Below are 23,737 nucleotides of genomic sequence, written 5' to 3'. Positions count from 1 at the left end.
CTGTGCTGACCATGAGTGCTAACAAATAACAAAAGGGTTCTGAAGAGCTTCAGTAACATCTTGCTCAGACACCTGCTGGCTTAATTTTAATGTACGGCAGCTACAGAATATCTTGTATTTTGTAGTTTTGCACTGCTCCCTTTCTCAGTGCTTTCACTGTACTTGCTTTAGCACTATGTAATTACTCTAGGGATACTTCAAGATTTTTTTTCCATTATCTTTAGCCAGAAGTATAGATTTTTTAATTTATTCTAAAAATAAAAGCTTAAGTACTTCCTCAAAAGATTTTCTTGTCATGAAAATTAACAGTGACCTCAGCAGAGCAATATCTGCATTCATTTCAACAGGAATAATAAATGGTTGCAATGATGCAAAATTCAATGCATAGTGACGAGCAAATAAAATTAATTAAAATTACTATTTACTTTAAAAAAATCATAACATTTCCCATGGCTTATTATTCCATGAGAAAGTTAGAATTCATAACCCTTTTCAGCAATCCCTTCAAAAACCAGTTATAAAAGCCATCACTTTGCATATGCAAATACTGAATCATGCAATATCAAATCAAGGTTCTTCATCCCTGTAAATGATCCTAAATTCAAGGCCTGCTTCAGATGGGCAAGACTCCTATTGTTCAGTCCCAAAAAAAAGTAAAATTCACATCTATGTAATAAATCAAAGAAGTGTATTGGGTACATTCATGTGAGGAAAGTTTTAATTCCCCTCTCTGCATGCTACTGAGTCCATGGTGGTTTCCAGACTTCAGGGCTCCCTCCTTCCCTCAGAAAGGACCTGACTAAAGACCAGAGCAAAAGCAACTGAAAGGAGCAGCTAAGGGAGCTTGGGTTTGTTTAGTTTGCAGAACCAGCAGCTATAAGGCATTCTGAGGAGAAGTTACAAAGAAAAGAGAACCAAACTTTTTTGACAGAAGCCCAGAGTATAACAGAAGGTAAAGGTTGCACACTGAGCCTTGGCAGGACTGGTGTGGACAATAGGAAGAACTTCCTCACACAGAGAGTAGCAGGTACATGAAGATGTTGCTTAGAGACACTGTAGAAGCTCCATCCCTAGAGCTTGAAGACAGAGCCAAAGTTGTTGCTGACTCAATCTAATACTAGCTGATGGAATTATGGAATCCATTGAATAGAGGCTCAGCTAAAAGCTACAGATCAGAGGAAATCCTAGAATCATAGATTATCCTGAGCAGGGAGAGATCTACAGGGATCATCAAAGTCCAGCTTCTGACACTGAATGTAACATTATGTTTAGGTTCACTCAACTACCTCAGTTTTTCTTAGTTGCATGAAGGTATCTGTACATATTACTCATAATTTGTGTTCTCATTTATATAGATGACTGCATAAAATACAAGCACTGCAGATAAGATTTTAAAATGCTCACTGGATTGCTCAGTTCAGCTCCCATTGAAAGAAATGTTTAAACTCACATGATTTCAATGGATGCAATTACATACTAGACCCAAATCTCCAAAGGCATAACTTCTGTTGAACTTTTGGGAAGCCATTCTCCACATCTAAGTGGAGATTAATAGCATAGATACCAATAATACCAGCATAATATCAGTCCAAATACTTATGGCTTCTGATTTCCTTATGTTGTGCTGCATATTATAAGGTTTGTTTGTATAGCATTGTTGCAGGAGAGCTTTCTTATCAAGGGTTACAAAATCATCGTGTCCGTCTTCAAGCTGTGTACCCTACACAAAAATACATTCTTTTATAACTCAAATGTAATGAATTGAAATAAAAACAAACTAAAAAAATCCACATATGTTTTCCTCAAGAATTTATTTAAAAATACTACTTTCTTCTTTACTTTTTAATGTGTCTACTTCTTCCACTTCATGCTAACTAAAAGAGAAATTTTTTTAAGCCTGGCTTTTTACAGAAACTGAACTTACAAGGAAAGATTAGAGAGCAAGATTTGTATCTTTTGAATACTTACCAGTTTTCATTCATACTGAAATAAATAACAAATTTTTTAAATCTCAAAAATACTGTGTTCCTACAAGCTTTGTGAAAAAACAGCAGCAAGTCAGAGAAAGCAGACTTTAGTATCTCTGAGGAGAAGCAAAGAACTCATCCTTTTTCTGTTCGGCACAGGAACAGCCAAGTGGAAGCAGAGGATTTGCTGTTAGGTATAAAGCTCAAAGCTCACTGTAGAGATACTGCTTTGTGACCAGTGAAGAAGTTAAATATAGCCTAGACAGGGAAAAGCCAAAGCATGCTACTGGTTCTAACAGACTTGTAAACCAGTCCCAGAGCATTACAGAAATATTTCCTACAGGGACGATGTGAAAAAAAAGGATGCAGGAAGTTTTGACAGAAACAGATTTAGCAATCTCCTCTATGAGGACCTTCTTGACAGAAAAGAGAAGTTGTTACAAGTTCCACTAATCAAGCAAAACAAGTGCATTGAAATATTTTTGTTTATTCATCCAATCAGGTAGTGATAATATCTAACACAAAAAAATTGTTCTGATAGACATTATATTAAAATCTGTGAGAAGAATTAACACACATGCTTCTAGCCCTTAACAAGTATCTTTATGGAACCCAAAATCACCAGGAAAAAAAAAAAAAAGCCAGTCCTGCTTTTTCTCTCCTAGCATACATTTGCCATCTATTTCTTCATTTTTAGATAACTTTGCTGCTCCTGTAAATACCCTTTTGATGGGCTTGCAGTAGTGCATATAAAGGAGTCACTCCTTGAAAAACAGATGATATGGGTATTAGACCAGTACATTAGAGTGGAATCATTAGAAAAGGAAAAAAAAAAAAAAAAAAACCAAAAAAAACCCCACCAAACTACAGAACAGAAAACCTTATCTGCCACTAAACATTAAACTAAACCACAAAACTCCGCAACTTTTTTTCATTCACCTCTTATTCACAGAATGTTTATTAATGGGTTTTTTCAGATCCTCCTTTATCTGATCACTAGAGGCACAATTTGAAGAGAAAGCTCTTTTAAAGTTATCTAAAGTATGTGAAACAATCTTCCTTCAGAAAAACCTTCCCTTTTCATTCTACTGAATGTTAAGAAAGTAAATTCAGTAAACTCATTGTTATTCATCCCAAACCTTTTATCTGAAAAGCAATGAGCACAGTATGTTCTATCAACATTCCCATACTTAACTTTCCATTAAGGTTCTTAAATGGTCATCTACCCTCAGCAGAATCCAGCACTGAACCAGTCCTCACAGCTGTTGTTACTTAGGTTTCCTGCCTCCTTACACCTACAATGATGCATCTTTCCCTGTTCAAACACTCTCCTCCACTATCTCATCCGAACACTATTAAAGTTGGGGTTTTTCACCCTTCTGTTTTCCAGTTTCTCTCCACTGATCTAACCTTCTTTCCACCTTAATTTGAAAACACAAAAGAAACCTGGCAGAATTAGTACAGCTTACAGTCCAACTGTACTGAATCTTACACCATATCAAAGCAAAAAGTACAGATAATATCTTTCATTATTTTAACCCCATACTCTTTTGCATTTTCAGTGTTAATAGTCCTCTAAGGAACAGATTAAATCTTTAATTTCTCCTTTTTTAAGTCCCAATATACAGATTAGTAATTAAAGTACTTCTAGACTTAAAAAAGTTTGAGTGAACTTCTTGTTTTGGAAATAACACTTTACCAAGATCTTTCTGCTGTCTCTCCTCTTCTGATAGGCTTTAAGTTCTCCCTTATCAATCATGCTAACCTTCAGGCTCAGGCTAGACGTGCACTAGGAAGGCCAGTGTTACCTTTTTACCAGAGAACGCAACCAGACATAAATTCTCAGAGCACTTCAGCTTCTCTCTCTGCAAAAACTGAAACCACCTTCCTACAGTTTATTTCCTCCTCAACATCAGATGTTTAAATTTACAATAAAAACACGAAATTAATTACATACATGTGCAAACCTTTCCAAACACCATAATGAAATACTGATGTACATCTGCTATTTAAAAATGCAATTTCTAATTTCCAGCTACCTTGATTGAAGTATCTGGACACTGGAGGTGGTCTTTTTTCTTTTCTGCAATTCTCTGAGGATGCTGCTTATATTCTTCCTTCATACCTGCTTCATACTGACCATGCTTCAACTTGGATCTATCTCTGAGGGATGGCAGATTTTCTGGTCTTGTCCTCTGCTCCAAAACAGAATGTTAAAGCAATTAGTAATTAACATAAAAGCCTCTGTCTGGTCTATTGAATGTGAACAGTATTTTTTTAGTTCCTATAAAAATGTCTAATGTCTAAAACCTCTTGACACAATGCTTCAAATTAAGAAAAAATGCAAACAGGACTGCACATTCAGGCTTAATTTTCATTGAGTTCTTCAAATTCTACCATTTTTTAATCTAAAACATACACAGTCACATGGTTTTGCATCACTTTTAAAGAAAGAAGTCAGATTCAGTGGTTCTGTCTCATAAAATCACTAAAATGGAAATTCTGACATTTGATTTTTGGAAGGCTGAAAATAGATGGATGGATGTTTTTTGGTCAGAAGTTCTAATACTCTTGTATGGCCAATGAGAACTGGGACACTGTTCCTTAGAACAACATCAGCTGCACAGCTGAGTACCTTTCTAACCTTACATCCATTCCAGGGCTCTGCACAACAGAGGCTGGCACCAGTAGAAAGGGCAGCAATGACAGAAGTCCAAGATTCCATTCTCTTCTGTCTCCCTGAGTTACTAACACCTTCAATATTTAACTTCTATTCCCTTGGTGCTAATAAAAAAAAAAAGTAAGGTGGCCTTCTCTAGCATCTCTACTCAACACTTGCAACTCATCTTGCAACAACAGTGTTACAGTCCTGCTCTAGAAAACCATTTCCCAAAATCCAAAAAGATTTATGTTTTTGAAAAGCCAACTTTCTCCTTCAAAGGGGGATTCACATCCCTTCCATGGTTAATTCCTGAATTGTAAGAGTATATTTAAATTTTTCTTCCAAAAGTGACCTATTTTAGGAAGATTTACTTACACAGTTACTGAAGAAGCTGGAATCTATCTGGCTCAGAGAAAGCTTGGTCAGGGCCCCAGAAGCAAGAAATGCAGAAGTAAAGGCCTCTCAGAGTAATACATTAAAATATTTTAAAACATTAAAATATTTAAAAATCTTCTCCGCAAAAAAAAAAAAAAGATGGGTAGCAAGTCAGGCAAAAAAGACAGAGAGAAAGAGGGAGAAAGAGAGACAGAAAAGGTAAGTAATCAGAAGATGCATTGCAATTCTTTGAGCATTCCGTATTTAAGACATAATTAAGGCAGAAAGGAAGCAACAAGACATAAAGGAAAGCAGAAAAGAAAGGGAGAAAGACCTTGAGAAACAAAACCCCACCAACCTTCTACTAGCACTCCTGCAGCTTGACAGAGTTTATACATAGAAACTTTGTTTTTAAAAAATGGTAAAGCAAACAGTGTAATCATAAGCATCCAGACCCACAAAGGCCATAACAACTGAAGCAAGTTTGCACTGCACATGTACAAGGCAGTAGAAAGGAAAATAACCTATCTGTAGTTAAATGTTTACAGTTACATCTTGAGACGTGTATAAATACCTATGTTGGGCACGTATTCTAAAAACTAGTTTATTCTTAGTACAGTATTTTAAAAAGACAAAAAAACCCCCACCATTTCAGTTTTTACTTAAATAAATTGTTTTTCAAGTAGAGAAACCATTTGGTTATGTAGAGGAACATACAAAATAGTGATCTTGGCAGATTCACTTTGAACTCCAGCCAATCTGGAGTTCTCCCCTTCAAGTTACTATATTATTTGTTTCAAGGAGCACAGGTTATGTACAAATTAATTTAAAATATGTTTTTATTCTTGTTAAAATCCTTGTTTTTTGGGTTTTTTTTTGTTTTTTTTTTTTGTTTTGTTTTTTTAACAGTCATTTGGATATTTCTTCGGTTTACATAAGTTAAATATTTTGAAATAATGGAATTTTAATCAATTTAAATAGTTTCTCCAATAAGCTAATAGTTTCTCCAATAAAAGAAATTATATTACATTTTCACACCATATACCACAGTACTGAACTGCTAAGACTTTGTCAGTCTGTATTTTTTCTACTTCTTTACCTCCATTTTGTTATGACACAATTTTCTTGACACCTGTTTAAAGGAAAGCAGGAAATAATATGGATCATGATCTGTTGGGAAATTTAGGTGAATAGAGACTGGAAAAGTACAAAGCCGTGGCTAATTCCAAGTTTTGCACCTGCTAGATAGTGTGTCCTTGGGCCTAGCTGTAGTAGGATAACAAATAGTGAAAGAGACATGAGAAAAGAGAGATGTAACCCCTAAGGAATGAATATTCTTACAGAATATTCATAAGCTTATTATTTGCTGTATAAGTGTTTGATGCTTTCTTCAATAAAGTGGACCTGTGATGAACCAGCTGGTGTCCTGGTCCCCTTCCTACAACAATGATCAAATAAAAAATTGTCACATTTATTTTGTTCATACTTAATTCAGATATAAGAATTCAAAAGAACTCTTTTCTTGCATTCAGGGAAGTATAATAACTGAGTAATTAAATTAACTCTAAAAATTTTATAGTGGATATTGATCATGAACAATGTTGCACTGTACTGTAAATCATAATATTAGCATCTGGGCTCCTGATTTTCCTTAAAAAGCACATAGGCCTAGTGGTGATTAAGTTTTTTAGTCATCTGGCGGGGGGGGGGAAGCTGACATAATGAGGAAATTTTAACAATAAAAACTGCATCAACAAATTAGACACAATTCCAAAGTTTATGTCCCAGTTCTGTTTTAAAGACAACAGGCTTAAGGAAAAAAAAAAAAAAAAAAAAAAAAAACCACATTAAATGGCTGCAAGTAACTCCAAAAGTTTTTTTTCACCAGAAGTAACTACTGCTCCATAGAAATAATACTTAGTGTTCGTAAACACAGATTTTGTCCTCAAACATACACTTACTACTACTAATCTTTGTTATTTCTACTGTTAATATAGCTCTTAAAAAATAAGTACAACAAAAGGGTAAGTGCATCAATCAACAAAGAGCTAGGCTATGTAATAAAATATTTTTTCCAAATATTCTAACAACTCTCAGTAAAAGGACTTTGCTAAAAGTATTTTGGACCAACAGCACTTGGAGATATGAGCTTAACCAAAAGAACTTGCATAAAAACATATGTATACATGCTTTTCTAAATTACTGCTAAAGGGCTATATTGTAAAGATATCTGTAGTGACAGACTGACATGTTGATGCTGTGCATATGGAGTCTGTAATGACATTCTCCACTCTGAAGATGAATCTTGCTGGCACCTATGAGAAGAACTTCCAGTGTAGGGCATGTGAGAGTCCCCATCCTAAAATAACAGGAAAAAAAGGACAAGCAATCACAATTGTTTTATATTCAGAGCAATACTTTTAAAAATTACTGAAAAATATGAATTCTAAATTAATTTTGAGACAAAATTAATTTACAATTACCTCTTCATCAGAATCTCCCAGCCTCCCTAGATCTAGGCACGGCACCCTGCAAGGAGTTAAAACAATTTTAACAGCAATACATTCCCTTACTTTTTAACTACAATAAAAGCACTGCCTATTAGTTATTAGGTCCTTCACAAAAATATCCATGCAACTGGATATGGGCTACTCAGCAAATCTCTATTAGCCCCTCTTGCTTCAGCTCAGCAAGTGCCACTGAGCTTCTCTTCCCCAGCAGCAGAGTGCCCTGTCAGCTGAAAGGGATTCTCTTTACTCCCACGTTGGCTTCTCTTCACTCCCCAACAGGAGCTACTGCAACATGATCATAAATGAGGGGTGCCCTACTCTTGTCTTCCACAGCACATCCATGTCAACACTCCTCTATAATCAGTCAACAGAGAGCAAAAGGGAAGCAATTGCTACTTGGGATGCAAATCTTGTGAACTTTCCATAGGAGATTAGCATAGTAGAAGGCAACCATACCTCAGTATCGTGTTCTGCTTAAAGAAATGAAAACATCTCCAATTCATCAAAGCATCTCTGTGCCTTCTGCCTTTATTTCAGGTATATTGCAGAGCACCATGAATACATAATTTTTTATATTTTACCACCAATATTTGCAAGTAACTCTGTTATATCTTCTTGGAATAAGAGAGTTCCTTATCTTACAGGCTTTTTTTATTAGATAATGACAGACAGTACACAGAAATTTGAATGTTTTGACTTTGGTTGGAAGAATCAAAGGTCATGGTCACAAACACTTATAAAATAATTACATGCATTGGCTCTAGGGCATTTCAGTAAACAAAACTGGCTAAACTATCAATCATGGTCCTTGGAAGAGTAGATACTCCTTATGTGCCAAAGTCATTATAAGGATTTAAATTTTAAAAGCACAAACAAAGTTTCCCATTGCTTGTAAAAACCCTTCACAATAATTTCTCTGTATTTTTAACTGTAATACCTGTAAAAGCAGTCAATAGCTAAAATACCATTTTTCTCCTTTTGACTTTAAAAATATTCAAGCAAAACAATGTATAAATATTTGCTCTGAGTGACACCCTCTGAAGATGATGGAGCCAAGTTCTTCTTGGTGGTGCCCAGCAACAGGACAAGAGGCAAAGGGCAGAAACTGATGCACAAGAAGTTCCACCCAAAAAAAACTCCTTCACCACAGGTGACTGAGCCCTGGAACAGGTTGCCCAGAGAGGTTGTGGAGTCTCCCTGTCAAAAACCATCTGGATACAATCCTGAGCAATGTGGTTTGGGATGACCCTGCTTAAGCAGGGAGGTTGGACCAGATGGACCAGTGGGTTAGACCCAATGTGGTCTCTTCCATCTTTACCCATTCTGTAATTAAACCTCCACTCAGCCAAACATAAATCAACCTAATTACAAAGTAAATAATACATCAAATATTCTACCCCAAATACAAATCACAGGAAACAAACCTATGATGATAAATTTCATGGAATAGTAAGTTGCATGTCACTATAAATGCAAATGCATTGTGTTAATAATACACACAATTAAACTGATCAGAAGTAGAAGCAGACTTACTCTGGTGGGTGAGGACTGTGTGTAGCCTGTCTATTTGGTCTCCAACCCTAAAAGAATGACACATTATTACATACCTAGGGGATCCAGATTAAAATACATAGTTCTCCCTTTTCAATTTCTCCTTAAATATTTAAAATTAGAGGCTTAATGTATCTGTCCAACATACTTGACTAAGACACTACTAACAAGGGGAAAAAACCAAAAACTTCTCATTGAAAGCTAATTCTTACACATCATGAGACTAGCAGACTGAATATTCATCATGACAGGAGGACTTCCAGCCATTAAGAATCTAGACAGCATCCACACCAGCTATTAATAATACATTAAAAATAATGTGTGCTCCTGAGGCTTTGTACCATCACTGCTCACAAGGCTTTAGGTCACATTGTCCTTGTTGGGTGGGAACCAGCCCTTAAACCAAAACCACAAGACTGACAGGCAGCTGGCTCACAAGGGGCAGGCTCAGACCCCAAAGAACCCCTGATATTTGGTGTAACTGTTTCATCTCAGCTTCACTATAGCGGTCCTGATGATCATTAGGCCGTTCACTTTATTTATTTTGCGAGGCTGAATACCACACAGATCTCCAAACTCAACTGAGCAAGAACACAGCAGGAGAAAAGACTCGAGCCAAAGCATCACCTATCCCCCTATGGCTTTTGAAAACCGCTAGCAGCAAATCCGTAGGGAAGGCTGCTTGGGGCAAGCACAAAGTAACAATTCACCTAACTGGCCTCCCAGTCTGAAAAAAAAATTGTTTGGGAACACTCAGAACCAGGGCTAACATTTTTGTTTTCACACTTCTCAGCTCATAAATCTCAGCATCACAGCCTAAACTGAGCAGAATCCTATTTCCAGCAGTGCTCGAACATCCTTCCCGATCTGAGAGCGAGCACAAAGCTGTAACTCCTCCCTTGCCACGCAGCCTTTGGCTGCTCCCGAAGCACCAGCTCGGCAACACCACCCTCTAGTGACTCCAGCAGAGCCCGGTGCCCAGGTGGGAGAGCTCTCCGCACGCAATGAGCACCGCCACCCTCTGGTCACCTACCTAACACCATCGGGGCATCAAAAACAAGGCATCACATCCCACATTTATCTTTTTTCTGTACTGTTTTCTGTACATATTTTATGTACCTCTCACTGTGGTGAGGCAAAGAACACACCTAATCCTAGATAATAAAGCCTTAACATAATTCGTTTTCTGGAAGTCAACAAATCAGGAAGAAAGCAAACAAAAAACATTGTGAACACTGGGGTGAAGCACGTGATTTCAGCATAATTTTAATTTAAGATTTACTTTTGCAAACTACCAAAAATCATGTGGACTAAAGAGTCTAAATTTGGAAACTTAGTTGCACAAGAAAGAAAGAAAAAAGGGATGGGGGATTAGAGGAAAAAATCAAAACTATTTCCTTTTACAACCTATACTAAATGCCCCAAATGTTCTTGTTGTCCACAGGTATTTAATTTTCAAAAATCTGGTTAAAACATTAACAGTAACATTATAACATTGGTATATTAATGTTCACAAAAGGTCTTTTTTCATTCCAAATCAAACTGAAAAGAAGACCAGCAACTTGGCAAATTCCAAGAATTCCTAATGGGGTCATACAACAAATAAGGAAGTAAAATGGGTGCTTGGGGGCTGAGGGAGGATTAGCAATTAACTTTCTTTCATGGACATAAAGTACACAGTATCTGTGAGAACAATCAACTGTTACTAACAATATTAGTATTTACACGAGCAGTAAGGAAAATAATGGCCCTCAGGATCCAAGATTATATTCCTAGGGACTATCAAAAGCTAGCCCTAAAGCTTCTACTACAGTGAACCTGTGAGGGTTGCACACCTATCTTATTTTAAAGCATAGACTATTAGGAATTCCTGGAAAACGTAATTTCCCGCTATACTGAACACAGAGCACTGAGATTCATTTTTCATGTCAACCTAAAATCATGCCTTTTCAAATTATATTATGGGGGCTGCTTTACTTTACTGCTGTCTTGCAAAACAAAAACACAGACACACCTGTTGCCAGTTTCACCAACAGCCAGAGACAGCACGCACAGTACATGTTCAAGCCTCGGTTGCTCTTTACTGCAAGTACTAGCTCATTCTTAAATCCCCCACATTCCAATTAAGTACTCAGAGTAGCAGTTATTCTTGGACAGCTGTTTATATTGGAATTTCTCACCCTCATTTGAGAAGCTGTCATACTAAACTATCCCTTTCCGACAAAAATAATTATTTTAAAAGGTGTCTATAGAATGGATTTTAACCTCAAACTAAGAAGCTCGTGAAGTATGATTAAAATATTTTTAAAATGTCAAAGTAAGGAAGAAAAACAATCACAAGCCTTCCATTGACTACCTGACATTTCTTCCCCCTCAGTGACAACTCAGCCTTTCTTCGAGGGGATGCAGCAATTCCCTTAACTTCCAAATCCATGCAAATTCAATGGCTGGCAGCTTTCAGAAAAAAACTGAAAAACAGAAAATACAATTCAGAAAAGCATGTATTATTTTATCTAAGTACTTCTGGGGGGGAAAATGTTACTGCATTAGAAAGAATTTTGGTATTGTCTTAAGCAAGCTATGAAATGCTGTTGGTTTCTCTTTTTCACAGCCTCTTAATTTCAGCCTTTTATTACTAACGCTTAATCAGATTGTGTTCAAATTTATGTTTTTGCCTCAAGCCTAACTCCCTCCTTTCCCTTATACTTATTGATACATTCTCATCCCAGTATTACTAATTTGTTACCCCTTGGCAACATCCAACCTTGGGTGCTCTCTGCTCACACCGCGGCCTGGCTCCCCATCGCTCCGTGCCCTGGGAACATTTCAGGGCTGCCCGCCTGAGGGCTCCAGGCTGCCGTGCCACCAAGCATTGCTGCTCTGCTGGCTCTCCCTCCACGCAGCCAGGTTCGAACGAAAAGCCCATCATTCGGACGGCACTGAGCAGTTCCCATTCCCCAGGCACCTTTCCCTTCCCGAGCAGGAGCGGGGCCGGCTGGAGCCCCGCACAGCCCTCCGGTCGAGCCCTTCCCCGGGGCACGGAGAATGCCCGCGCACGGCCAGGAGGCTCTCCGGGAACGGAGCATCCTCCCACCGGGGGCAGACAGCGCTGTTGTATTTCATGGCGCACACGCTGAGATTACTTTTACCGAACACCCATGCCGCAAAAGGCGGAATAAACACTATGAGCTCAGCAGCTCCACGGAAATTATGCATTTTCCCGGGAGAGGCGCGGGACGCCGGCAGGCAGGGGCAGTGTCTCACCGGAGCGGTCCCAGGCTCACGGCTGCCGGTCCCGTCCCGCACCCCCGCACCGTCTCCACGGTGCCCGGCCCGGGGCTGCCGCTACAGCAGCGCGGAGGGGCCAATCCCAGCCAGGCCTCGCACCGGAGATGCGCAAGGTGCGCCCCGGCGGAGCGGGAACCGCAATTCCCGACTGCTCCTGCGGAAATCCCCGCCCGGAGCACGGCCGTGCCTCCCTCCCCGCGCCCACCGGCGCCTCTGCCCGCCCCGCGGCCCCGCAGCCCCGCCAGGTCCGGCGGGCGCTTACACAGCGCACGGGCTCTGCCCCCGGCAAACCCCGGCAGCTGGAATCGAGACCTCCGAACTGTGGCGAGAGCGCGCACGCTGCGTGCCTGTAGCCTGGGGCCGAAATACAGCGATCAGCCCGAGGCAGCTCGGAGCCTTTCGGACAAGGCCTTCCCTCGAGCGGCAGCAGCCTCCGAAGACTCGCGGGGGTGAAAGGCACAGCAGTGATGATCCAAACGCTGCCCCAGGCGGGGAAGGGCCCGCCGCGGCCAAGGACACCGGTGCCAGTGTCTGGAAGGAGCGGGACTGACCTGTACCCTGCACACACCTCGGCAGCCAGCACACCTGGCTCCCATTCCATCGCTCCCGCAGATCAATGGCTTTGACATTAGCTCACTTTAATACATTAGCTATTTCAAAGAAAAGCCTCAATGAAACTGATTTTTTTTTTTCAGTTTCATTTGTCCTGAATGCCCAGAGCAACAGCAGTTATTCTCTAAAATCAAACTGCATCCAAGTACTGGATCTTGGTACTTGGATAGAGTTTGATTTTAGAAAGTACCAGATTAACCACTTCTGTCTTGGGGAAAAAATCTGCCACTTCTTGAGAAACCCTGGCTCTGTAGTCAATCAGTTTTCCAAAGTTAGGCAAAATCTCACTAAGTGCAAAACTACTAACACACTGATGCTAAGGATGTATTTCTGGATGCACTGCGACTTCCAAGCCTGTGTGATCCAGTTTTAGAACAAAACACATACCATGTGTCTACACCAGAATGAACAATTCATTCCATTTCAGTGAGTGACATGATAATAAATTTAGTCCCTTTAAGTACAGTACATTTCCTCCATAAAAACAAATTCACATGCTATTTTCCTGTAAGAATAAGGATGCCAGAAGAGTTCAGGCATCATAACTGGCCTAGTTAAAAGCAATGCAATTATAAAACAGAAAATGTAACAGTGCCATACTATCAGACCTACCTCTAAGGCAATTCCTGTCATTAAAGGCGGGCAGTACCATAGGTGTGTGCATTAAGTGAACAAAAAAGTTATTAAATATTGAAAGGGTGGACAAAAATTATTCTGGCAAAGGAAAATAATGCTTTTCCTAATACTGACCTAAAAAGGCAGCTATCAAGCTGGCATAATGTATTGAAAAAAGATCCCACACCTCTCAGTTCTTGAATGGTACATAGCAACACATCTGTTAATTCTGATGTAAAAAAAAAAGGGTATAGGGATTAATCAAAAGGTCACATTCTATGGTATTAAAATAAATGTGAAACAGAGATACAGTACTAATGGGTATCAATCAGTTATTAGACAGCTGCTGAGTTTAACAAGTGACAAGTGGGGAAGAAATTAAGTGATCCAGTGTAATACATTTGGTATTAAGTTGACAAACAAAACTAAACATCATTAATCAGGAGACTGCAAATTTAGACATCATTATTTTCATATAGTGCCCATGAATTTCTCTCTCCAAATAAAGAAACTTAACTATGCATGAGTATCAAAGACTTAATTCATACTGCTTTTCACACTCCCAGAGAAAATTTTTCCACCAAGAGCTGAATTCATCAGTGCATGCTCTTTAATGAACTCCAGAAAGTCACAGTTCAAGTGGCATAATGCTTTCTAGCTACAAAACATTTATGAAACATCTATTCTTTATAGTCTCAACTAGAAGATATTCTAATATTTTAGTGAAGCATCAGATATAATTACAGTGCATTATATACAGAGTACAGAAATATTTTTATAGGGAAAAAATAAATAGAAAAAATATGTAAACATCCTGAGTAAAATTCTGCTGCCACTGAAGTCAGTTACAGAATTGTCATAGATAGGAGCAAAGGCAGTATTTCACCCCTCTTTTTAAAGCATATAGCAGTGCACATAACTTCATTTCAGTTTAAAGTGCATACAACATTATAAGAAGAATTCATAAGCTTTTGGAAGCTTTACATATGCAGATTCCATTCACATCTATTGCGTCTCCTCAGTCCCATCTCTTCTGATTCAATGGCATCTTTGCTTATCATTTCTTCATCTTCTACATCTGGCTCCAACTGATGTATTTCACATTCACTATGTAATTCATGCTCTTCTATTTTGTAATCATTATCAATATCCTCAAGCAAATCTCCACTACAGTCATCTTCTCCATTGTCCATTTCTTTCTCTTGAGAATGTTCGGCAAACGACTGAATGAGATCTTCAAGTTTCTCATCACAAATGTGTCCAAGATCTTAAAATTCAAAAAAAATAATCAAAATTAAAGTTTACTGGTAAGGCTCTGAATTTCAGGGTCAGGTTAGAAGTAGAGTATTTTTAAATTCTTTTTTCTCTTTTATTAAGACTCGAATAACACAAAAAAATCACCAAATTTCTAATGGACCATTCTTAACATTTAAGACTTCTCTTGGGCTACCATGCAGCTCTTGAAATCTCCAGTTGAAACTAACATACAATTTGCTGTTTAGTGTTTTATTGTAAGCATTAGTCACAGCCTCTGTGGTCCCCAATTGGAAATCCTTTGCCTAAAGTTACTCCAGTACTAACAGACTACTTAGGAACTGATGTTCCAAAAGCCTGTTTTATCAAAAGAGAATGTGACTGTGTGGTCCATCCCAGTTCAATGTCTTGAGCAGCTATTCTTAAATAAATCATGATGTATCAAAAATTTGAAATTGGACACATCTCAAGAAGAATTGTATTCCTCCAGAATAAAACTAATTCCACACAAATTACCCAAGATTCAGAAGCTGAACATTATTATAGTAAGATCTATTTATTCTTTTAAAATATAAACTATTCCATTATCTATCTGTCTGAAAATTAAATTACCTTTCATCTTGTTTTCTGATTTATCCAATCCACTTTCTTTCATCAGTCGTCTAATTGATTGGAGCTGTGTCATTATTTCATCTTTCTGCTCACAAGCTAAAGCATTGACACTAGAAGAATAAGACAAATGTTAACAGCTGAAAGATTATCTTGGAAGGGAGTGTTTGATAATAATACACTCATTGCAATATTTCTTTCTTTGCATAAGTACCATAGTGAAGTTTGTGAAATGTTCAGGTCAAGCTTTCCTTTGAGAACAGTGGGGAGGCCATTACATCACACAACTACTGAATGTCACTGACCTCTGGCTTGGGAGCCCCAATGGCCAAGGTCGAGTAATGACTACCGAAAGTAACAATTAAGCAAAGTTGTACTACTATCCATAATAATACAACAATGCCCAATGTAGAACTTCAGAGTTTGAAGGCTTTTCTCATTTAAGGTTTTTTAACTTTCCACCCCACCACTACTAGAAATTTGTTAGGCAGACTGGCCAGTGACTTTTCTGTTTAATAGTTTCAGCACATATCCAGTTCAGAAGCACACTGCAGAAACCATCAGGAAATTCTGCATGTTTTAACCTGTGTATCGTGAAGGATGTCAGTCTAGAAATTAACTGCAAGGATACTTTTATTTCTAGTAGATCAGTAAGGTTCTAGTTCTTAAGGCTTCTTAAGAACAGAACTTCTCTAAAACTATAAGGAGTTTTTATATTACTGATTCCTTTGTCCTAGTAAAATAGACAAGTTCTATTTCACTGAAATACACACACTTCACAGATATATTTCAAAACACAAAAAATAAGCACTGTACCTTGATAACTATTTTTACTTATAATTACATCTAAAAGAAGAAACTCACTCTACTACCGAAATCTATTTCCCACAAGAGCTTTCAAATGTTACTGAGTTTAAGTATATTTTCACTATTAGTCTCCTTGGTTCAATATTAAAGTTCATCTTGTTAAGCCACAGTAACATGATCATGTCTTCTGCATTTATGTTTGGTGAACAAGAGATGGGAGGTGTCTGTGAAAAAGTTCACAAATGACAGAATTGGTACCACCTGTAAAAAGCTACAGAAACAGTAAGCAATCAAAAAAGGTTCCTAAAACTTTCCTTACCTATATACAAGGATCATCTTAAGAATTCTTCGTTAACATTTTGGTGAATTTCAATATACAGGAAACAACAGTGAGATTTTTTTAGAAACACTCACCAGTTTGAAAGTGGATCCAACTGAGTCAATAAAGAATTTAACATTTTCTCTGTTTGTGCTAGATGTTGCTCCAGTTCTAAAAGCTGATGCTCTAACAAAAACAAACACAAACAAAAACAATACAACAAAAAAAGAGGGAGGTGTGAGGGGAAGGAGAGAGGGATGAGGAGAGAAAGAGCATTGTAAAAATGTCTTTACAATATCATTAGGATATTAATTTATATTTTTCACTGGACAGATTAAAAACCAGAAAGCTTCTTTCATCAAAAAAATTTGACAATATGAAAAGAGAGTGGTGGGGGTAAGAACAGAAGCCTTATTATGTGTGAACAGAAGTCCCATCCACCCAGCAACCTATCCCCAATAGTGCCCAAACAGAGGGCACTTTGTAGAAACTGAGCAAGAATGTGCAGCTCACCTTCCTAGTCTCAATAACTATGCAGCTGCAAGACTTCCTGAGATATAAGTACTGTATTTATACATAATATGGTTTCATGTGTTTTCCTATTCACAACTTACAAATATATTTAATGCTTAATGCACTAGAATCAAGAGGAGTCATTCCTCTGAAAATACAATTAAACTTAGAAGAAAGAAGAATGCAACACACAGGGATGATGCGTAGGCAGTGTAGCAAATCACTGCTGAGCCTCATTACAGACTTGGTGTACACAGACATCAAAAGATGCTGCTAGTTGTTTAATTCACTAAAAATGTGTCTTTACAAGGAGGAAAAGGTATGAAAACAGCATCAACTTTGAATGTTTGTGATAGGTTTGCCATTTGGTCTAGAAATGACAACTGGTCTCTTAATTGTTTAGCCACACTGTTCCACTATCAATATGGTTCAGTTCTAAACAAGATCATTATATTATTTTTAAATACCCTATTTATTTTTATTTAGTTATATCCCATTTAAACTGAAGAAAACTGAACAGATCTTAAGTGAGAAAAACATCAGACATTTTAGAGGCAGAGAATCATACTGCATTACTACAGTTGTTTTAAAGAGCATTACATCTGGAGAATTAAAACAAACCTCAAACAAGCATTTCAAACACATAGAATAATGAAGCGGGTATTTGTAGATTCCTAAGTGCTCTCAGTAATTTGAGAGATTGCCTTCATTTAGCTCGATTGCATCAATGAAAACATGTTTTGTTCCAGTACGAAATAAGCATTTTTGTTGAACATATGCATTCTGAATGGGTCTTACCTGTTTCCTTTGCCTTGTCTTCTGTACTTTTTTCCTTTTTGGAGTTACTTTCTTCATGTGACTTCATCTTTAAAAGATACAATCAAGATAAACAGCCTCACCACTACTTGTGTACTAAAAGCAAAACTGCATTTAGAACTTTAGCAACCATAAAAATGTGCTACATTAATGAAACTTTTCTCCGGCGATGCCTCACCTAGTCTTAAACTAACATTTCTGATTTTAAGCAAACACAACATGACTGGCAAAAGCGCTAAAAGAAAGCAGTTGCTATTTCAAAAAGAAACAGAAGAAACCTTCTAGGTTATTTGATCCAGTCTCCTCTCATTAATTACAATATAAAATTTATTTCTTAAAGTAATAAAGATACAATCATAAAAATATTTACATTTTAATCCCATACGCCCAAGTGTAAAGAATTGTAACACCCAAAATATGGTTTTCATGATTTTTAAATCTGGGCAACCTCTATACTCATTTTCCTAAGCTGTGATATTTTTCTCATACACAAGACTAATGTGAACTGACTCCAGAAATGAGCATGTTGTCTCCAGTCTTACTCCTGGTTATTTTTATTTTCCCTGAGGGCACGCAATGATATTCCAGGTGTACTCTCAGCTTTGTGTATCTCTTACTATAAATAATACATTCCAAGACTGATTCCTTTTAAAAAACAACCGATCACGTGCTCTCCTTTTTGAATTTACAAACAGCAGAAAAGGTATCCCACAACATGAATAAACCTGCATGTTGCAACTGCACGATCACATGAGAAGTCCAAACAAAAGGTCAAGTCTACTCACTGTTCCACCTAACTGCTAATCTAAGATCACTGCTCTGCAGGAATTGTCTGCCTCCTTCCCATGCTCAATCTCATTCTGAAGAATGAAAAGGAAGTGGAACGCTGATGAGACTTAGGTTACAGACTCAGGTAGCAGCACTGTTCAGGTTCTCAGATTCTCATTTGAGGCTGCAGGGTGAGTAAGATTCTCACTTTTTCAAGCACCTAATAATACCTAAGCCAGAAGCCTTCATACAGAAGAATTAGATATGCTAACATTTTAACTTTGGACTTCACATTCAAAGTCAAACAGAGCAAGAAATGGCTTTTGGACAACCCTATACACGGGCTCAGAATTAGAAAAACAGACAAGCCAAGAATTTACATTTCCCCCTAACTACAATAATTTAATGCTTTTTCCTGTGGCTTACCTTAAGAAGTTTGTATGCTGCAAACACTCCCACTCCAAGAGCATACAATGGCATGAGGGTGAATGCTAACTCTCGACCGTTTCCTCTCGTTCTCTCGCTTTTGATCTCTTTCTCCATTGCATTTCTCATCTGTTGAAAACTCTGGTAAGTATTACTGTCAGAATTTCCTGGAGTCCGGTGAACTTGATAAACTGTCTGAGGACTACCTTAAAAATAAAATTGAGGGAAAGACAACAACGTAAGAAATAAAATCAGGAGTCCACAACTGGAATGAAATTGTTTTCTTCTTGTGTAATCATCTTTGTTCATCACTCTTCTAAGACAGTGTGGGCAGCCTTGTATCCACTTAAAAAGTAAGAATTATTCTTACATTAACAGGATGCACAGTTAAATCTAAGCAGCAAAAACTCTCAAGCCAAGCTTGGTTTCTTAAATGTACAATTTTTAAGCTTCTTCACAGCAACACTGGCAAACACTCAGCAAATCACAGAAAGATAGACGTAACAATAAACAATTTAAATTTTGAAATTAAAGCATATTCAGAGAAACTATTGATAATGCTGAAAACAGTAGTTATTATTTTTTCTTTGTACCAAAGGAACTGAGTTAATTAGAAATTGAATTGTCTGGTGACAGAAAAAAAAGGTTTTGTTGAAATACACTGCTTTCATTATTTTGACAGTAAACTCAGGTTTACATGGATATTCCCACAGGCTTAGAAGTACTGTACCTCTGCAAATCAAATATTTAGCAGAAGAAGATTATACAACACCCAAGAGAAGCAACCTTGGAAGTCAGAAGTATTTTTGCATGTAATTTGCCTACCAGAACAGGGAGCAGATGAGAAAACAGCCAATGTCATTGTTCAACTCAGGAAACAGGTTATTTGGTAGTTAAATCAAGGTTCATGGGGCATGCACATATGGAACAGTACCATCAGCTAAAGAATGCAGATGCTTGCAGAGACAGACAGCAGGAAAGGGGGGATTGTGGAGTTTTACACTGATGTCTCAAATGAGTGCCTAGTCTTAAAACTTTATGTATCAGAACTGAGAATGGGTATGGCAAGGTTCACTTTCTATAAAAACTCCCAAACAAAAGCCCATTATGCAAATCACTGCTTATCAATTAATACTGTAACAGTGGCATTTCAGGAACTCACAGTAACGTAACTCAAGTGTGCAAAATACAGCCACAATCAGATAAAGAAAAAATTAATGTTACACAAAACCTCAATGCTCTAGCTGATACAATCAGAACTCAAGCTACCTTCATCATTCAGTGCAAATTCAGGCAGGCATTGTCCTTTCAGGATAAGTAGATTTAGACTTGCTAAACTAACTAAACTTGCATTAACTAATCTGGAAATCACATTTTATATTATATATATTTTTCCACCTTTCAGAATGTTTCATATTGATTCCTAGTTTTACATTTACACTCACCTTTCCCCCTATTTTAAGTTTTATTTGTTTTTACAGTAAATGAGTAGCTTTACTAAAATAGTTACTATCACAGATGAACAAATTTTCTACAGATCATACAGATAAGAATATGGCAAGGGAAACACCTTCAGGGTGGAGAGGAGGAATGTTGAATCCTGGTGGAGAGGAGGAATGTTGAATCCTAGTGGAGATCGAGAGTCCCGCACCAAGTTTATCTCACAGAAGAAACAGGAGTTACTAGCCAACCAGGAAAAAGAACCACCCAGAGAGGTGAAAATAGGAGATCTGTCTGAAATTTATTTTATTCAGTGCTGGGCCAGTACTTCAGTAGAATCACAGGCATGTGAAGTGTTTATTTTCTTTTTTAGGATTTGGTTTTAAAATAATTTGATCTATAGGTAATGTACAGCTTCCATATAAATAAAAGCTAATCAGGCGAAACAGGCCAGGCAAGAGCTTATGAAGCACTGTAAGTTTGGTATCAGGTGGGAAGAACATGGTAGCAGCTCAAGCCTCCATTTTTATGCCAGCAGGGAAAAGCACAGACACATTTGGAGGATTACACCTCGGAAGGCATCATCAATGAATCACAGAGCTACCTTACAAAAGCGGGCCTTTAGTGATTGTCAAAAACTAAGGTGTATCCTTCGACCTTGAGCTAAATCATGACCTGCACTGCCATGGCTTAACATACATGGATACCACTACAGCTCCTACAAGTAGTAAACTCTGTAACCCATTCATTGATGTTCTAAACAAGCATCTTGGACTCTTTTCTAATATACTGCCGGACAGATTTTGTATGTCTGTGCGTGTATTTACTAACACTAACACTCGTCTTCCTGATTGCAATTGATTTTTCCCAGTGACACCTCTCGGTTCATTTGCTCGATTGTGGCCCTGCGGGCATTGCTGGTCACACCGCTCGGCACTAACAATTACCGGCTGCTTCCTGCACTTAAGAGCAGTTTCGGTAAGACAACACAGACAGAGCCCAAAGCCCCGGCGAACCGGAGCAGCAAAACACCGCAGGAGGTGGGGGTGTTCCAGGCGCACACAGGCCAGCTCGAAGCGCTCTGACCAGGCCTCTCCGTCCGCAGCCCCCGTACACCGGGAGCTCCCCGCCGGACGAGGGCACATCCCCCTTGGATCCTGGGGTTCCCTTCGAGCCCGCGGCGGCTCCCGCACGGAACCCCGGCCGCGGCACCGCCCCGGCTCCTACCTCTGCCGTGCTGACGGGGATCGTAGTGGCCGGGGCCGGCCTTGCCGCCCCGCGGGGACCGGCCGGGCCGCCCGCCGCCTCCTCCCCCGAACATCCTGGGCATGACGACGAAGACGCAGAGCACCAGCACGGCCGAGACCAGCACCTGCTGCACGGCCGACAGCGCCATGGCCGCCGCCCGCCCGCCGCCTTCCCGCGGCCGCGCCGCGCCCCGCGCCACAGCGCCCCCGGCGGCGCCCCGCGCCACGGCACGGCGCGGCCCGGCAGGGCACGGCACGGCACGGCACGGCACGGCACAGCGCCCCACGGCACGGCGCGGCACGGCACGGCACGGCACGGCACAGCGCCCCACGGCACGGCACGGGACGGCACGGCGCGGCACAGCGCCCCACGGCACGGCACGGCACGGCACAGCCCCAAGCGCCGCCCGCGGCCCCGGCTGCCGGGCACTCCTTCAGGGGCAAAGGTGTGACTGCACTCCTAGTGCTGAAGGGCATTTCCGCTGGCAAATGAAAATTTTTGCTGGAAAGGGTTAAACAAAAGTGAAGAAGATGCAGAAAAAGCAGCTGTTTGATGTTTAGCCCGCCTAGCGCCCCAAGAGGAACATGTTAGCAACGGGCAGCTAAATGATGAGCATCCCGAGCGCACTTGGAGCACGCATTTATCCAGCAAAGAACGTCCTTTGCTTGGATGGGTTTTAGGCTGGATTGGCAGATAAGGGGAGGGGTGGCGATTTGGGAAGTGATGAAGTTTGCAAAGGACACCACACACGGTTTTAAGTGCTCAGGAATAGGAAACCCAGAAAAAGTTATGACGGAAAGTATGGCTTGAAAAAAAACAAAGGCCTTAGGGAGGAAAGAGTATCAGCAGCCAGTGGAGTAAATTGTAAAGTTTACAATTGTAAATTGTAAAGAAACTAAGAGTGAAGTGAAATGTAGAAGCAGCAGTAAATCTAAGCAATAAATCACAGCATCTTCTATTAATATATGAAACTAGGTACTTTAATGGTAAACTTCCCGAAACAGTCATGAATGGAAGGCAGATAGAGAAGATCATTCATGTTTGGGAACCAGCTGCAAAGAAGGAAGAGGGAGTAGGATAAGTTACTGGCCAGGAATTGGTACCTTTACCTCATGAAGCTGTCCTTGCAAAATGCCCTGATGTGTATTTAAAGCCATACCGTAGCAAGAGTAAATATTTGTTTCCAGAGACTCTCTTAAAAATACTTCAAATATTTGTACCATTGAATCTAAAATATCTGTGCATTTTACTTTGAATTAATTTTTATGCATCAGTTCAAAATCCTTAATGACCTATTCACCAATAAAACCCAAAAAGTTTTGTTTAATTACTGTGCCAGCTATTCCTTGCCTGAAGACAAAACTGCATTTCAAATATCTTTTCAGTTGCTAGCAATTGCTCTTACAAAGTTAATTTTCAACAGTTAAAGGAGGAAAAACTTGCCTAATTGAATTAGTTTATATTTCTGTGCTGCAATAGAAAAAGTCAATTAAAGTAAACCACAGGTACTTGCCTAAATAAGGAAAACTATTTCTTTATGAAACTCCAGTGTTTTATATTTATCTGCTTATTGCTGACTGGTTTTATCTGATTAAGATTTTGTTCTAACTCAATATTGCACAACTATTTCACCTTTTGTGCTTTGTAGACTTGAGATGCAGCTTTGGCGCAGACTGCAAGGACATAGACAAATGGATGCATTTTTGAACATAACATATACTTAAGTAAGAAACATCTGTACCATCCTAATTTCACATTGGAGAGAATATTTGTATTGGAGGTTATGAAGTTTTTGATGTTGCTGATCAAATTGGTATGGTGAGGTCAGATTTTTAATTTGTGTAGCGTGGAACTGTACTAAGATTTGTGGTTGTTACATTCAAATAAGAGTTGTCTGTGGTAAAGAGTCCTGGGTAGTGCCTACCATGTAAATCAGTACCATCTGTAAATAACACTG

General features: G+C 39.1%; 2 protein-coding genes across 2 annotated transcripts in view; both read right to left on the bottom strand.

The window, feature by feature from the left end:
• The window catches only part of CAPS2 (calcyphosine 2), a 29,700-nt gene extending 18,196 nt beyond the window's left edge, over nucleotides 1–11,504 (bottom strand). The window contains 6 exon segments of the mRNA XM_058022697.1: nucleotides 1,597–1,720; nucleotides 4,007–4,162; nucleotides 7,253–7,363; nucleotides 7,488–7,533; nucleotides 9,048–9,094; nucleotides 11,422–11,504. Of these exon segments, the coding sequence (XP_057878680.1) occupies nucleotides 1,597–1,720; nucleotides 4,007–4,162; nucleotides 7,253–7,363; nucleotides 7,488–7,533; nucleotides 9,048–9,094; nucleotides 11,422–11,499 (562 nt within the window). The 5' untranslated portion in view covers nucleotides 11,500–11,504.
• A 2,664-nt stretch (nucleotides 11,505–14,168) lies between these two features.
• On the bottom strand, nucleotides 14,169–21,949 carry CCDC107 (coiled-coil domain containing 107). The gene is made up of 6 exons (XM_058023678.1): nucleotides 21,760–21,949; nucleotides 19,093–19,298; nucleotides 17,881–17,947; nucleotides 16,665–16,755; nucleotides 15,447–15,556; nucleotides 14,169–14,847 (listed from the first exon to the last, which is right to left on the bottom strand). The coding sequence occupies exons 1-6, from the start codon at nucleotides 21,926–21,928 to the stop codon at nucleotides 14,561–14,563; spliced, it is 930 nt and encodes a 309-aa protein (XP_057879661.1). The 5' UTR covers nucleotides 21,929–21,949; the 3' UTR covers nucleotides 14,169–14,560.
• Nucleotides 21,950–23,737: the final 1,788 nt, after the last annotated feature.

The sequence above is a fragment of the Melospiza georgiana genome, chromosome 4, assembly GCF_028018845.1.
Source record: "Melospiza georgiana isolate bMelGeo1 chromosome 4, bMelGeo1.pri, whole genome shotgun sequence".
Taxonomy (NCBI): domain Eukaryota; kingdom Metazoa; phylum Chordata; class Aves; order Passeriformes; family Passerellidae; genus Melospiza; species Melospiza georgiana.
The sequence above is the reverse complement of the archived record's forward strand: the minus strand, read 5'-3'. Positions and strand labels throughout refer to the sequence as shown.

Excerpts from the sequence above, each read along its gene's own strand:
- CCDC107 (XM_058023678.1), bottom strand. The coding sequence starts at position 21,928 with ATGGCGCTGTCGGCCGTGCAGCAGGTGCTGGTCTCGGCCGTGCTGGTG. Across the intron at positions 17,948-19,092 it reads CAGCATACAAACTTCTTAAG|ATGAAGTCACATGAAGAAAG; the intron begins GTAAGCCACAGG and ends TATCTTTTAAAG. Across the intron at positions 15,557-16,664 it reads TTGGATCCACTTTCAAACTG|TGTCAATGCTTTAGCTTGTG; the intron begins GTGAGTGTTTCT and ends TTATTCTTCTAG.